At 39.8% G+C, this 11,834-nt stretch overlaps 1 protein-coding gene across 3 annotated transcripts; it reads left to right on the top strand.

Annotated features, from left to right (window-relative positions):
- Positions 1-702: 702 nt before the first annotated feature.
- LOC105509570 (putative G antigen family E member 3) lies at positions 703-4,633 on the top strand. Of its 3 annotated transcripts, none has more exons than XM_011938855.1 (5): positions 703-977; positions 1,707-1,798; positions 2,275-2,383; positions 3,130-3,255; positions 4,511-4,633. In XM_011938855.1, the coding sequence occupies exons 2-5, from the start codon at positions 1,715-1,717 to the stop codon at positions 4,525-4,527; spliced, it is 336 nt and encodes a 111-aa protein (XP_011794245.1). In that variant the 5' UTR covers positions 703-977; positions 1,707-1,714; the 3' UTR covers positions 4,528-4,633. The 3 variants fall into 3 exon arrangements, with proteins under 3 accessions (XP_011794245.1, XP_011794236.1, XP_011794255.1); XM_011938846.1 differs by having other exon boundaries at positions 726-788; XM_011938865.1 differs by having other exon boundaries at positions 756-788; positions 2,275-2,332; positions 4,511-4,624.
- Positions 4,634-11,834: the final 7,201 nt, after the last annotated feature.

The raw sequence follows: 11,834 nt of genomic DNA, 5'->3' as shown, positions 1-11,834 counted from the left end.
CAAGGGGAAGCATACTACAGACGCAAGAAACAAAGGCAGTTATTCAATTGAGACATGTATTACATCATTTCTTACTTCTCAAGGAAAAACATGTTTTGTGACTGGAGTTTATATGTCTAGTGACCTTGCAGCTGCACAGCTGAGGAAACAGGGTCTTCACAATGCCTGGGAAGGGAGGAGAGATAAGGCTCACTAGCCACAGAAAAATAGGCAGTAATTTTTTAAAGGACTCCAGCTCTTTCTCTTTCTCAGGGGAATGATTTTGAACGTACGACAATGCAACCAAAAACTATGAATGTCTTATCGTATTGGAGTGAGTAACACCACTGCAAGCATGACCGCAAACTCGTGAAGGAGGCAAGAAATTGATTTCTGGAAGTGTATGTAAAACAGGTGTTAAAATATTTACGATTTATTTCTGTGATGGTGAATCTTTCTGATACACATTATTAGAGTAACCTGGGGCTCCTATTCTCCAAAGCCACTGGAAGGGAAAGAAAAGTTGGGCGGAGGAAAAAGAAAAGTGCTTTGCAAGTTCATTTTCGATGTCATGAGCGCTGGTGATTTAGGTTCTCCACAGAGGCAGGAAAACTTCAGTCAGGAGGCGAATGCCACCCTCAATGCGCATGCTGCACAGACCTGTTGCTGCGCATGTCTGTTGCTATGCGTGGCTGTTGTTGCGCATGCGCCTTGCTGCACCTCCTGTCCAGGCAGAGTTCTGCAGGGAGAGGTTGTGTCTTCGTTCTTTCCGCCATCTTGATTCTTTCTCACTGACTGAGACTCAGCCGGTAGGTCCACAGAGCGGTCTTCCTGGGAATTTAGTTGTGAGTGAATGTGTGGAGGAGCCAGCTGGCTTTGAACAGGTCCTGCAGCACAGTCCCTGGCTTCTGAGGGAAAAGGGCCTCGTCCGGCTCCACCCAGGTCGTGATGCCACCATGGGACTCCTCATTGCGGCTGGGCTGGGACGAGGGAGGAAGGTGGGCCGCAGAGGGGAGGGATCTCGTGAAGATGGGGCGAGTGCTGCGGGTGCTGTTAGAGGTGTCTGAGTCCCGGAAACTCCTGGAACCCTCTGAGACAGGACAGTTTCTAGACTCCGACTCCTCGGTAGGGGCGCGGGAAGGGACAGCGTGTTCGGTAAGGAAGGGGCCTGGGAACTGGGAACGCTGTGGGCTGGTGACTGCGGCCCTGAGGTCTGTAGAGTGCCTGGCAGAGGTGTCCCGTGAGGAGCATAACGTTCACTCTGTTTCACAATTTCTCACCTCCGCCGTGAACGTCATGGGAAGGAATGGGTGAGGCTGTGCTTTCCAGCAAGACTCGATTTTGGGAGGGGTGAAATGGGCCTAGCAAATCAGAGTGGGACGAAAGCAGTCGTCATTTCAGTTTCAATTCTCTGCCCGTTTTTTCCTAAATGTCTTCGTGATGGAGAGTCTGATTGTGAAACCAAAACTCAGAAATGTCTTCTGTCTTTTGCTGTGGCGTTAAGATGATTTCTGTGCCTCTTCAACTGTGATACAAACAAATCTGTCCTTAGTTTGATTGGAAAGCGTGAGTACTTATCAGTGCTCTGTGAATTATTTTGAAAATATTTTCAAAATGAAGATAAATTCAAAATTTTAAAAGTACAGATCACCATTTTGCCGTGGAATGTTCATATATATAGCTAAGTTCTTACACACGTTTTCCAAATAACAATATTCTGTTTTCAGTGGGAAATATGAGTGAGCATGTAAGAACAAGATCCCAATCCTCAGAAAGAGGAAATGACCAAGAGTCTTCCCAGCCGGTTGAATCTGTGATTGTGAGTCCTTTAACATTTGATGTTTTCTATTAAGACAATTTATTTTACAAAATATATTTGAGCTAGTGTACATGCACTGGTCCAGGGGTTCCATGCTGATAAAAAATGATGATGGCATCTCATGAAGGAAAGATTGGTTCAGGAATATTATATTCTGGTGTTACCTGTATGGATATGGATATTTCTCTCTCCCTCCATATATCTCTCTTTCTGAGTGTGTGTGTATATATGTGTGTATATATATATGTGTCTGTATGTATACATGTATATATGTGTGTATGTATAGATGTGTATATGTGTATATATGTGTGTATGTGTATATGTGTGTATATATATGTGTGTGTATAATATATATGTGTGTGTATATATATGTGTGTTGGAAGCATATCTTTAGATTTATGATTCGATGCACATATGCAGCATTTGTGTATTTATATTATTGAGTTTTTATTCACACACACACTTAACACTCTTAGGTGCAGCAGCCCGCTGAGGAAAAACGTCAAGAAAAGGAAGCACCAACTGAAAATCAGGGTATTGCACCTAGTGAGGAGATCGAAAATGAAGGAGCACCTGCTGTTCAAGGTGAAAGGAGAGTGGAGAATAATGCTTGTGGGTGGTGGAGGTATATTTATGCATTATATTTTCTGGCATGCCAGTAACAGGAGGCCAGAAAACATGAGGATGGAATCTTAAACATTTCCTGCTGCTGCTGTGGGGAGGAGTGGGGCAAGGACACATAAAAAGCCACAAAACTTTCCTACCATTTTGACAGAGGCTTTTTACTGATTGGGTACTTGCATGGTTGTCGTAAGCCTGTGAGTGTTTTCCAGAGCTCCTGTATGGTTTGTTCAGCCATTTTCTGTTTTTTGTTTTGTTTTGTTTTTTATGTTTCTGTGGAAGAATGGCTCCTTGTAGCTTCCTAGTCTGCCATCTGCGGACATCTCATGTATTTTTTAAGAAACTTTTTAATACACATTTATTAATGCTTCCTCATGCCATGTGATTTACTAAGTGCTAGAAATGTCAGTGCCAAACTGTTGCCTAAAGCTCATACTCTAGTCAGACTGACTCAAACAAATCACTGATTTAATGTGATAAGAGTAAGAACAAATGAGTACAAAAGGGACAAGTAAGTTGTCTAGGTCCAGCCTTGGGAAAGGAAAGGGCGATGTTTGAACATCTCTGCTTTCCTGTTTTCCTGGCAACAGACTCTTGAAATAATTAGCGTACAGGTTTGATTTCATAATGATGAGGGAACACACATTATCATTTCCTCGTTCATAGTTCATGTTTTAATTTGTGAACTGATGACCTTTTTATCTTTTAAGGGCCTGACGTGGAAGCTTTTCAACAGGAGCTGGCTCTGCTTAAGATAGAGGATGAGCCTGGAGATGGTCCTGATGTCAGGGAGGGGACTCTGCCCACTTTTGATCCCACTAAAGTGCTGGAAGCAGGTATGCTGTTCAATTAAGATGCAAACAATAGGGTGTCTGTTTCCACAATATTATATTTTTTGTGACACAGAGGTAAAATTACTGCTACTTTAATATCTTACTTCACATCTAAAGATTCTTTGAAGGTAGTTCAGACCCCAGATGGCTGCCTTACACACTATCAGAGATAGAGGGCCATGTGTGCTTGCTCATGCTTTTAATTCCAGCACTTTGGGAGGCCGAGGCAGAAGGATCACTTGAGGCCAGGACTTTAGGAGATGGAGAAAAATTGGGTCAAAATTAGTTAGATTATGATATGAAAGATATGAAACATGCTAAGAGAGTAGATATCGAGTGTCTTCACAGCTATTTGAAGTAATGCAGATATTAATTAGCTTGATGTAGCCATTTCACAATGTGTATATATATTTTAAAGCATCATGTTATACGTGATAAATATATACGATTTTATGTGTCATTTTAAGATTTGAAAATACGTTCTGACCTTTGTATGTAAGTGATTTAACCAACAGCCAATAATTTTCAGATATTTTTATAGAGGCCTGTTTTTAACAAATACACAACATGTTTATAATAAGCATCAGTGTATTTTGTGATGTTAACTGTGATGGTAATGGCTTACAGCTAGCGTGGGTATTCAGTTTACTGTATAAAATGAACTGCCTTTAGGCATGTAAAGAGGCAGGAGTACCGGTGAAAATAGTGACGAATGTTCGCCCTACTTAAAGCAACTGCATAACGGCTAAACTAGTCCAAAGTAACGTTTTTACACTTTTTCACAAGAGACACAAAACAAATGTAGTACTGACTTTTCTATTTCCTTCTCTTAGGCAGTGCTAAACATATTCTGTATTCAAGGGTTATTTTATATCAAAATATTTAAATGATACTTTAAAAATATCTGTTTCCCTTGGGGTTTTGTTTTGTTGAATTTTCATTGAAAGTATATGCGTTTTTTTTGTTTGTTTTTTGCTTTCCACTTATACATACAAATAGATTCACTGGATTGAATTCATTCTGAAGTTGAACAGTCTCTTTGTTTCCTTATTCTACTCGAAAAAATGGCATGAATTAAAAATATTGTTAATATGCCTGGAAGTCTACCTTCAGAGGTTATTCAGAGGCTATGTGGATGTAGGCTACAGGGTCACCCTCAGGGTTCTGATATTGGTTCATGAACACGGTAGTTGTGTACCTCTAGTGTCATATGAATAAAAATCTGGTAACGGGGCCTAATTTTATATTTATGTTATAGGTGATGCGCAACCGTAGGTTCACACCAAGGCAGATGAAGACTGAAACGAAGAATGTTATTGTTATGCTGGAAATTTGACTGATAACATTCTCTTAATAAAGTTTTACAGTTTTCTGCAAAGAATCCTTGCACATTTTTGTTAAATTTGTTTCTGGATCTTTAATACTCTTGAGAATTGTATCTTTTTTGAATGTTTAAATCCTACGTTTGAGATGGTACATGGAGATAAAATGTTGGTACATTGATTTTCTATCATAGATAGATAGGAAGCTGGAAGCTTTCCTAGGGGGATGCCAACAGCTGCACAGATAGAAAAGGCTACGTGGGGCCAGACATGTCCACCATGGGCTTTCCATCTCCCCTTTTTTAGCACATGCACAGTAAGAACGAAATGAGCAACATGGAGTAGCCGAGGCTGAGGACCTCCCTGCATAATAAAAGATTAGGGTGGGGGCTGCCAGAGATTCACACCCTATGCAGATGGTACACCTGGTCCTAACCGGTTGTTTGTACCCTATGTAGGTGATCAGATACTGCCTCCCCACTAGCTCATCTATAAAACCCCCTGCATTTCATTGCAGGATGGCAACTGTTTTTTTCTGGGACCCCTCTCTGCAGTAGAAAGCTGTTCTCTTTGTTTCTCCTTTCTGCTATTAACTTTCTGCTCTAAACCTCACTCTTGGTGTGCCCATGTCCTTGATTTCCTTGACTGTGAGTCCAGGAACTCTGGGTGTTACCCCAGGCAATGAGGCATTTCAATACTAGCTGTGGGTCTGTGGTATATGGCTTTATTACATTGAAGTATCTTCCTTCTTTCCCTGGTGTTTTGAGGTTTTGTATCATGATGACACACTGAGATTTATTAAATGCTTTTCAGCATCGATGGAAATGATTATATGGTTTTTATCTATCATTCCATTGATATGATTTATCGCATATATGAATTTGCATATGTTAAACCATCCTTCCATCCCAGGGATATATCTCACTTGGTCATGATGATGGTTCCTTCTAACGTATTGTTGAATTTGATTTGCTGGTATTGTGTTGAGGATTTCTGCATCAATATTCATCAGCGGTTTTGCCCTGTAGTTTTCTTTTTTTCATGTGTCTTTGTCTGGTTTTGGTGTCAGGGTAATACTGGCCTCATAGAATGAGTTTGGAACTATTCCCTCCTCCTCTAGTTTTCAAAGTAGTTTGAGTAGGATTGGTATTAGTCCTTCTTTAAAGGTTGGGTAGAATTCAGTAGTGAAGCCATGAGGTCCAGGCGTTTCTTTACTGGAAGACTTTTATTACGGTTTTGATCTTGTTGCTTTTTATTGGTCTGTTCCGGTTATGGATTTCTTCCTGGTTCAGTCTTGGGAGGTTGTATGTATCTAGGAATTAGTGTATTTTTTTCTAGATTTTCCAATTTATAGGCATGGAGTTTCTCGTAGGAGCCAGTTATGATCCTGTGAATTTTTGCAGCGTGAGTTTTGTAGCGTCTTGTTTTTCATTTCTGTTTTTTTTTTTTTTTTTTTTCGTTTCTCTTTTTCTTTTTTTTTTTTTTTTTTTTTTTTTCTGGAGACAGAGTCTCCTTTTGTCCTCATGCTGGAGTGTAATAGCAGAGTCTCAGCTCACTAGAACCTCCACCTCCAGGGTTCAAGCAATTCTCTTGCCTCAGCCACCCTAGTAGGTGGGATTACAGGTGCCTACCACCATACCTGGTTAATTATTTTTATTTTTAGTAGAGATGGAGTTTGCCATATTGGCCGGGTTGGTCTTGAGGTCCCGGCCTCATGTGATCTACCTGCCTCAATCTCCCCAATCCTTTTTGATTTCTGGTTTTATTTATTTGGGTTTCTCTCTTTTTTTCTTAGCTTGGCTAATGGTTTGTCAATTTGGGTTAACTTATTAAAAAACCAACTTTTTGTGTTATTGACCTTTTGTGGGTTTTTTTTTCATTTCAATTTCGTTTATTTCTGCCGGGATCTTCATTATTTCTTTTGTTCTAATTTTTGGATTGGTTTGCTCTTTCATTGCAGCTCTTTAAGATGCATCGTTAGATTGTTTATTTGATGTTTTCACCTCTTTCGTTGTAGGCACTTATGGCTATAAACCTCTTTTTGAGTACTGCTCTTGCTCCATTCCATCGGTTTTGGTATGTTGTGTTTCCATCATCATTTGTTTCAATACATTTTTAAATTTCCTTCTTAGCTTCTTCATTGACCCGTTATTCATTGAGGATCAGATTATTCAGTTTTCATGTATTTGTAGAGTTTCCAAAATTCCTCCTGTTATTAATTTCTAGTTTTATGCCACTGTGGTCTGACAAGATCCATGATACTATTTCAGATTTTTTTTTAATGTTTGGAGACCTACCATATGGTCTTGTCCTTGAGAATGATCCATGTGCTGGGGAAAAGAATGTGTATTCTGTAGCCTTTGAATGAAATGCTCTGTAAATATCTATTAGATCCATGTGTCTGTAGTGCAGATTAACTTTTTGTTTTTGTTTTGGTGCTGGTGGTGGTGGTTGTTGAGTTTCTATTTGGCAGATCTGTCCAATACTGAATGTGGGGTGCTGAAGTCTCCATCTATTATTTTATTGGGGCCTATCTCTCTCTTTAGCTCTGATTGCATTTGCTTTATATATCTGGGAGCTGAAGTGTTGGGTGCGTATATATTTAAAATTGTTAAAATCCTCTTGAGGAATTGACCCCTTTATTATTATATAGTGATCTTTTAGTCTCTTCTCAAAGTTTTTGTTTTGAAATCTATTTTTTCCTATTCTTTTTGTATCTTTTAAGTTCAGGCATACATGTGGTGCAGGTTTGTTATGCAGGTGAACTTGTGTCATGGGGGTTTGTTGTTAAGATTATTTTGTCACCCAGTCATTAAGCCTGGTACTCATGAGCTGTTTTTCCTGATTCTCTCCCTTCTCCCATCCTCCAGTCTTGGGTAGGCCCCAGTGTCTGTTGTTCTCCTCTGTGTGTTGATTTTTTCTCATTTTTAGCTCCCACTTATAAGTGAAAACATACAGTATTTAGTTTTCCGTTCGTGCTTTGCTTTGCTAAGTAGAATGACCTCCAGCTCCATCCTTATTCCAGCAACGGAGATAGTGTCATTCGTTTTTATGGCTGCATACTATTCCGTGGTATATATGTACTACATTTTCTTTATCCAGTCTACCATTGATGGGCTTTTTGGTTGATTCCATGTCTTTGGTATTGTGAATAGTGCTGCAGTGAACATATGTGTGCATGCGTCTTTATAACAGAACAGTTTATATCCCTTTGACTGTATACCCAGTAATGGGATTGCTTGGATCAAATGGTAGTTCTGTTTTTAGGTCTCTGGGGAATGAGCACACTGTTTCCCACAATGGTTGAACTAATGTACACTTCCCCCAACAGTGATCGAGTGTTTCTTTTTCTCCACAACGTCACCAGCACCTGTTACTTTTTAAATTTAATTTTATTTTTTACCTTTTAATAATAGCCATTCTGATTGGTGGCAGATGATACGTCATTGTGGCTTGAATTGCACTTCTCTAATGATCAGTGGTTTTGAGCTTTATTTCATGTGCTTGTTGGCCGCATGCATGTCTTCTTTTGAAAGTGTTTGTTCCTGTCCTTGGGCCACTTTTTAATGGTAATATTTTTTGTTTTGTTTTGTTTTCTGAGATAGAGTCTCAGTCTGTTGCCCAGGCTGGAGTGCAGTCGCACGGTCTCCACTCACTGCAACCTCTGCCTCCCTGTTTGAAGTGATTCTCCTGCCTCAGCCACCCTAGTAGCTGGGATTACAGGCGTGCACCACCATGCCAAGCTAATTTTGTATTTTGTTGGTTTAAAGTCTGTTTTATCAGAGACTGGGATTGCAACCCCTGCTTTTTTTTTGCTTTCCATTTTCTTGGTCTATATTCCTCCATCCCTTTGTTTTGAGCCTGTGTGTCCTTTGCACGTGAGTTGGGTCTTCTGTATCTATCACACCGATGGGTCTTGACATTTTATCCAATGTGCCACTCTCTGTGTTTTAATGGGGGCATTTAGCCTATTTACATTTACGGTTACTATTGTTGTGTGTGAATTTGATCCTGTCATCATGATGCTAGCTGGTTATTCTGCACATTAGTCGATGCAGTGTCTTCATAGTGTCATTGTCTTTATATTTCCGTTTGTTTTTCAGTGGCTGGTACTGGTGTTTCCTTTTCATATTTAGTACTTCCTTCAAGAGCTCTTGTAAGGCGGGTCTGACGGTGACAAAATCCCTCAGCATTTGCTGTCCTGGAAAGGATTTTGTTTCTCCTTCCCTTATGAAGTTTAGTTTTGCTGGATATGAAATTCCGGGTTGAGAATTCTTTTCTTTATGAATGTTGAATATCGGCCCCCACTCTCTTCTGGCTTGTAGGGTTTCTGTGGAGAGGTCCGCCGTTAGTCTGATGGGCTCTCCTTCGTAGGTAACCTGATCTTTCTCTGTGGCTGCCCTTAACGTTTTTCCTTTTGTTTCAACCTTGTAGAATATGACGATTATTGTCTTGAGGTTGCTCTTCCCGAGGAGTACCAGAGTAGTGTTCTCTGTATTTTGTGAATTTGCATGTTGTCCTGTCTTGCTAGATTGGGGAAGTTCTCCTGGATAATATCCTAGGTCTTTGGGAAATCAGCACACTGTTTGCCACGATGGTTGAACTAATTTACACTTCCACCAACAGTGAATAAGTGTTTCTTTTTCTCTACAATGTCACCAGCATCTGTTATTTTATTTTATTTTTTTACTTTTTAATAATAGCCATTCTGCCTGGTATGAGATGATATCTCATTGTGGTTTGAATTGTATTTCTCCAATGGTCAGTGACTTTGAGCTTTATTTCATATGCTGTGGCCTCATGCATGTCTTCCGTTGAAATGTGTCTGTTCATGTCCTTGGCCCACTTTTTACTGGTATGGGTTGTTTTGTTTTGTTTATTGAGACGCAGTCTCGGTCTGTTGACCAGGCTGGAGAGCAGTGGCACGATCTCCACTCACTGCAACCTCCACTTCCCTGGGTGCAAGCTATTCTGCTGCCTCAGCCGTGCTAGTATCTGGGATTACAGGCACGCACCACCTCACCCAGCTAATGTTTGTATTTCATGGTAGAGCCAGGGTTTTTCATGTTTGCCGGGCTGGTTTCGAAATCCTGGCCTCCAGTGATCTGCCCATCTTGGCCTTTCAAAGTGCTGGGATTACAGGTGTGAGGCACCGCACATGGCGTGTCTTTTTATTTTTTTGTTTTTATTTTTTGTAAATTTCTTTAAGTTCTTTATAGATTGTGGATACGAGACCTTAGACAGATGCATAGTTTTCTCCCATTCTCTGTGTTGTGTGTTGTCTCTGTGGATAGTTGTTTTTTGTTTTGTTTTGATGTTTTGCTGTGCAGGAGCTCTTTAGTTTCATTAGATTCCATTTGTCAATGTTTGCTTTTGTTGCAATTACTTTTGGCATCTTCATTATGAAATCTTTACCATCTCCTACGTCCAGAATGAGAATGCCTGGGTCTTCCAGGATTTTTATGAATTTGGGTTTTACATTTAGTTTCTTAATCCACCTTTAGTTAATGTTTCTTAATAAGAGGTGGTCCTGTTTCAATCTTTTACATACAGCACCGTTGATTGGATAGAGTGTCCCGTCTACATTGCTTGTTTTTGTCAACTTTGTTGAAGATCAGATGGTAATAGGTGTGAGGTGTGCAGCATTATTTCTGGGCTGTGTATTCTATTTCACTGGTCTTTGTGACTGTTTTGCTACCGGTACCATGCTGTTTCGTTTACCGTGGCCTTGTATTATACTCTGAAGTCAGGTAATATGATGCTTTGGCCTCATTCTTTTTGTTTAAGATTGCCTTGGCTGTTTGGGCTCTTTTTTGGCTCCATATGAATTTTAAAGTAGTTTTTTTTTCCTAATTCCGGGAGGAATGTCATTGGTAGTTTAATAGGAATATCACTGAATGTATGAATTGCTTTGGTCAGATTGGCCATTTTGACAATATTCTTCCTGTTCACGAGTATGGAATGTTTTTCCATTTGTTTGTGTCATCTCTGATTTCCTTGAGCAGTGTTTTGTAGTTCTCATAGTAGAGATGGTTCTCCTCCCTGGTTAGCTGTATTCGTAGGTATTTTATTCTTTTTGTGGCAATTGTGAATGGGATTGTGTTTCTGATTTGGCTCTGAGCTTCAAGGTAGTTGGTGTACAGAAACGCTCCTGTTTTTGTATGTTAATTTTGTATCTTGAAACTTTCCTGAAGTTGTTTATAAGATCAAGTGGATTTTGGGCAGAGAGTCTGGGATTTTCTAGGTATGAAATCATATAGTTTGCAAACAGAGATTGTTTGACTTGTGTGAAAAACATAGTGGAGTAAAAGCAAACACGTGTCAGCAATGGAATGGAAAAATAAAAATGCCCATGAATAAATTTAATTTGAATGTGAAGTACTTATATGAAGCAAATAACACAGTCATTGTGTGGGATATGTTAAAAGACTTGAGGAATTGAGGAGTGGCTTTTTTTTTTTTTTTTTGTTGGAGAGATTCTATAATAGAAAGATGGCTATTGTCCCAGAGTTAACATGTGATATACAAATGGTAACTAGTATCTCAACAGGAATATTTTAGCACCTGATCAAATGATTCTGCAGTTCATCTGAAAGACCAACGTGTCAGAATTGATAGAAAAGGAGAAATCAGTGAGGGAGGGCAAGCATTACTTCACATTTCAAACATCATTAAGCTACAGCAATTAAAATAGTGTAGTAGTGGTACAGGTATAAGCAACTCAATGGAAAAAAATTAAAAGAAGAGAGTTACATACAAAATTGAGTGGGGATGTCGGTGATGATAAAAGAGCCATTTCAAAACAGTGAGTGAAACAGGGAATCAACTAAGGTTGAGTTCCTACCACTTTAATGTTGTCCAGCTGGATCAATGGAATGTACGACAATGCAACCAAAAACTATGAATGTCTTATCGTATTGGAGTGAGTAACACCACTGCAAGCATGACCGCAAACTCGTGAAGGAGGCAAGAAAACGATTTCTGGAAGCGTATCTAAAACAGGTGTTAAAATATTTAAGATTTATTTCTGTGATGGTGAATCTTTCTGATACACATAATTAGAGTAACCTGGGGCTCCTATTCTCCAAAGCCACTGGAAGGGAAAGAAAAGTTGGGCGGAGGAAGAAGAAAAGTGCTTTGCAAGTTCATTTTCGATGTCATGAGTGCTGGTGATTTAGGTTCTCCACAGAGGCAGGAAAACTTCAGTCAGGAGGCGAATGCCACCCTCAATGCGCATGCTGCACAGACCTGTTGCTGCGC

Source organism: Colobus angolensis, unplaced genomic scaffold (genome assembly GCF_000951035.1).
Source record: "Colobus angolensis palliatus isolate OR3802 unplaced genomic scaffold, Cang.pa_1.0 Scaffold1008, whole genome shotgun sequence".
Taxonomy (NCBI): domain Eukaryota; kingdom Metazoa; phylum Chordata; class Mammalia; order Primates; family Cercopithecidae; genus Colobus; species Colobus angolensis.
This window is presented reverse-complemented; position numbering and strand designations above follow the sequence as displayed.

Coding starts and splice junctions, on each gene's coding strand:
- LOC105509570 (XM_011938855.1), top strand. CDS start 1,715: ATGAGTGAGCATGTAAGAACAAGATCCCAATCCTCAGAAAGAGGAAAT. Junction 1,799..2,274: donor AGCCGGTTGAATCTGTGATT/GTGAGTCCTTTA, acceptor TAACACTCTTAG/GTGCAGCAGCCCGCTGAGGA. Junction 2,384..3,129: donor AGGAGCACCTGCTGTTCAAG/GTGAAAGGAGAG, acceptor TTATCTTTTAAG/GGCCTGACGTGGAAGCTTTT.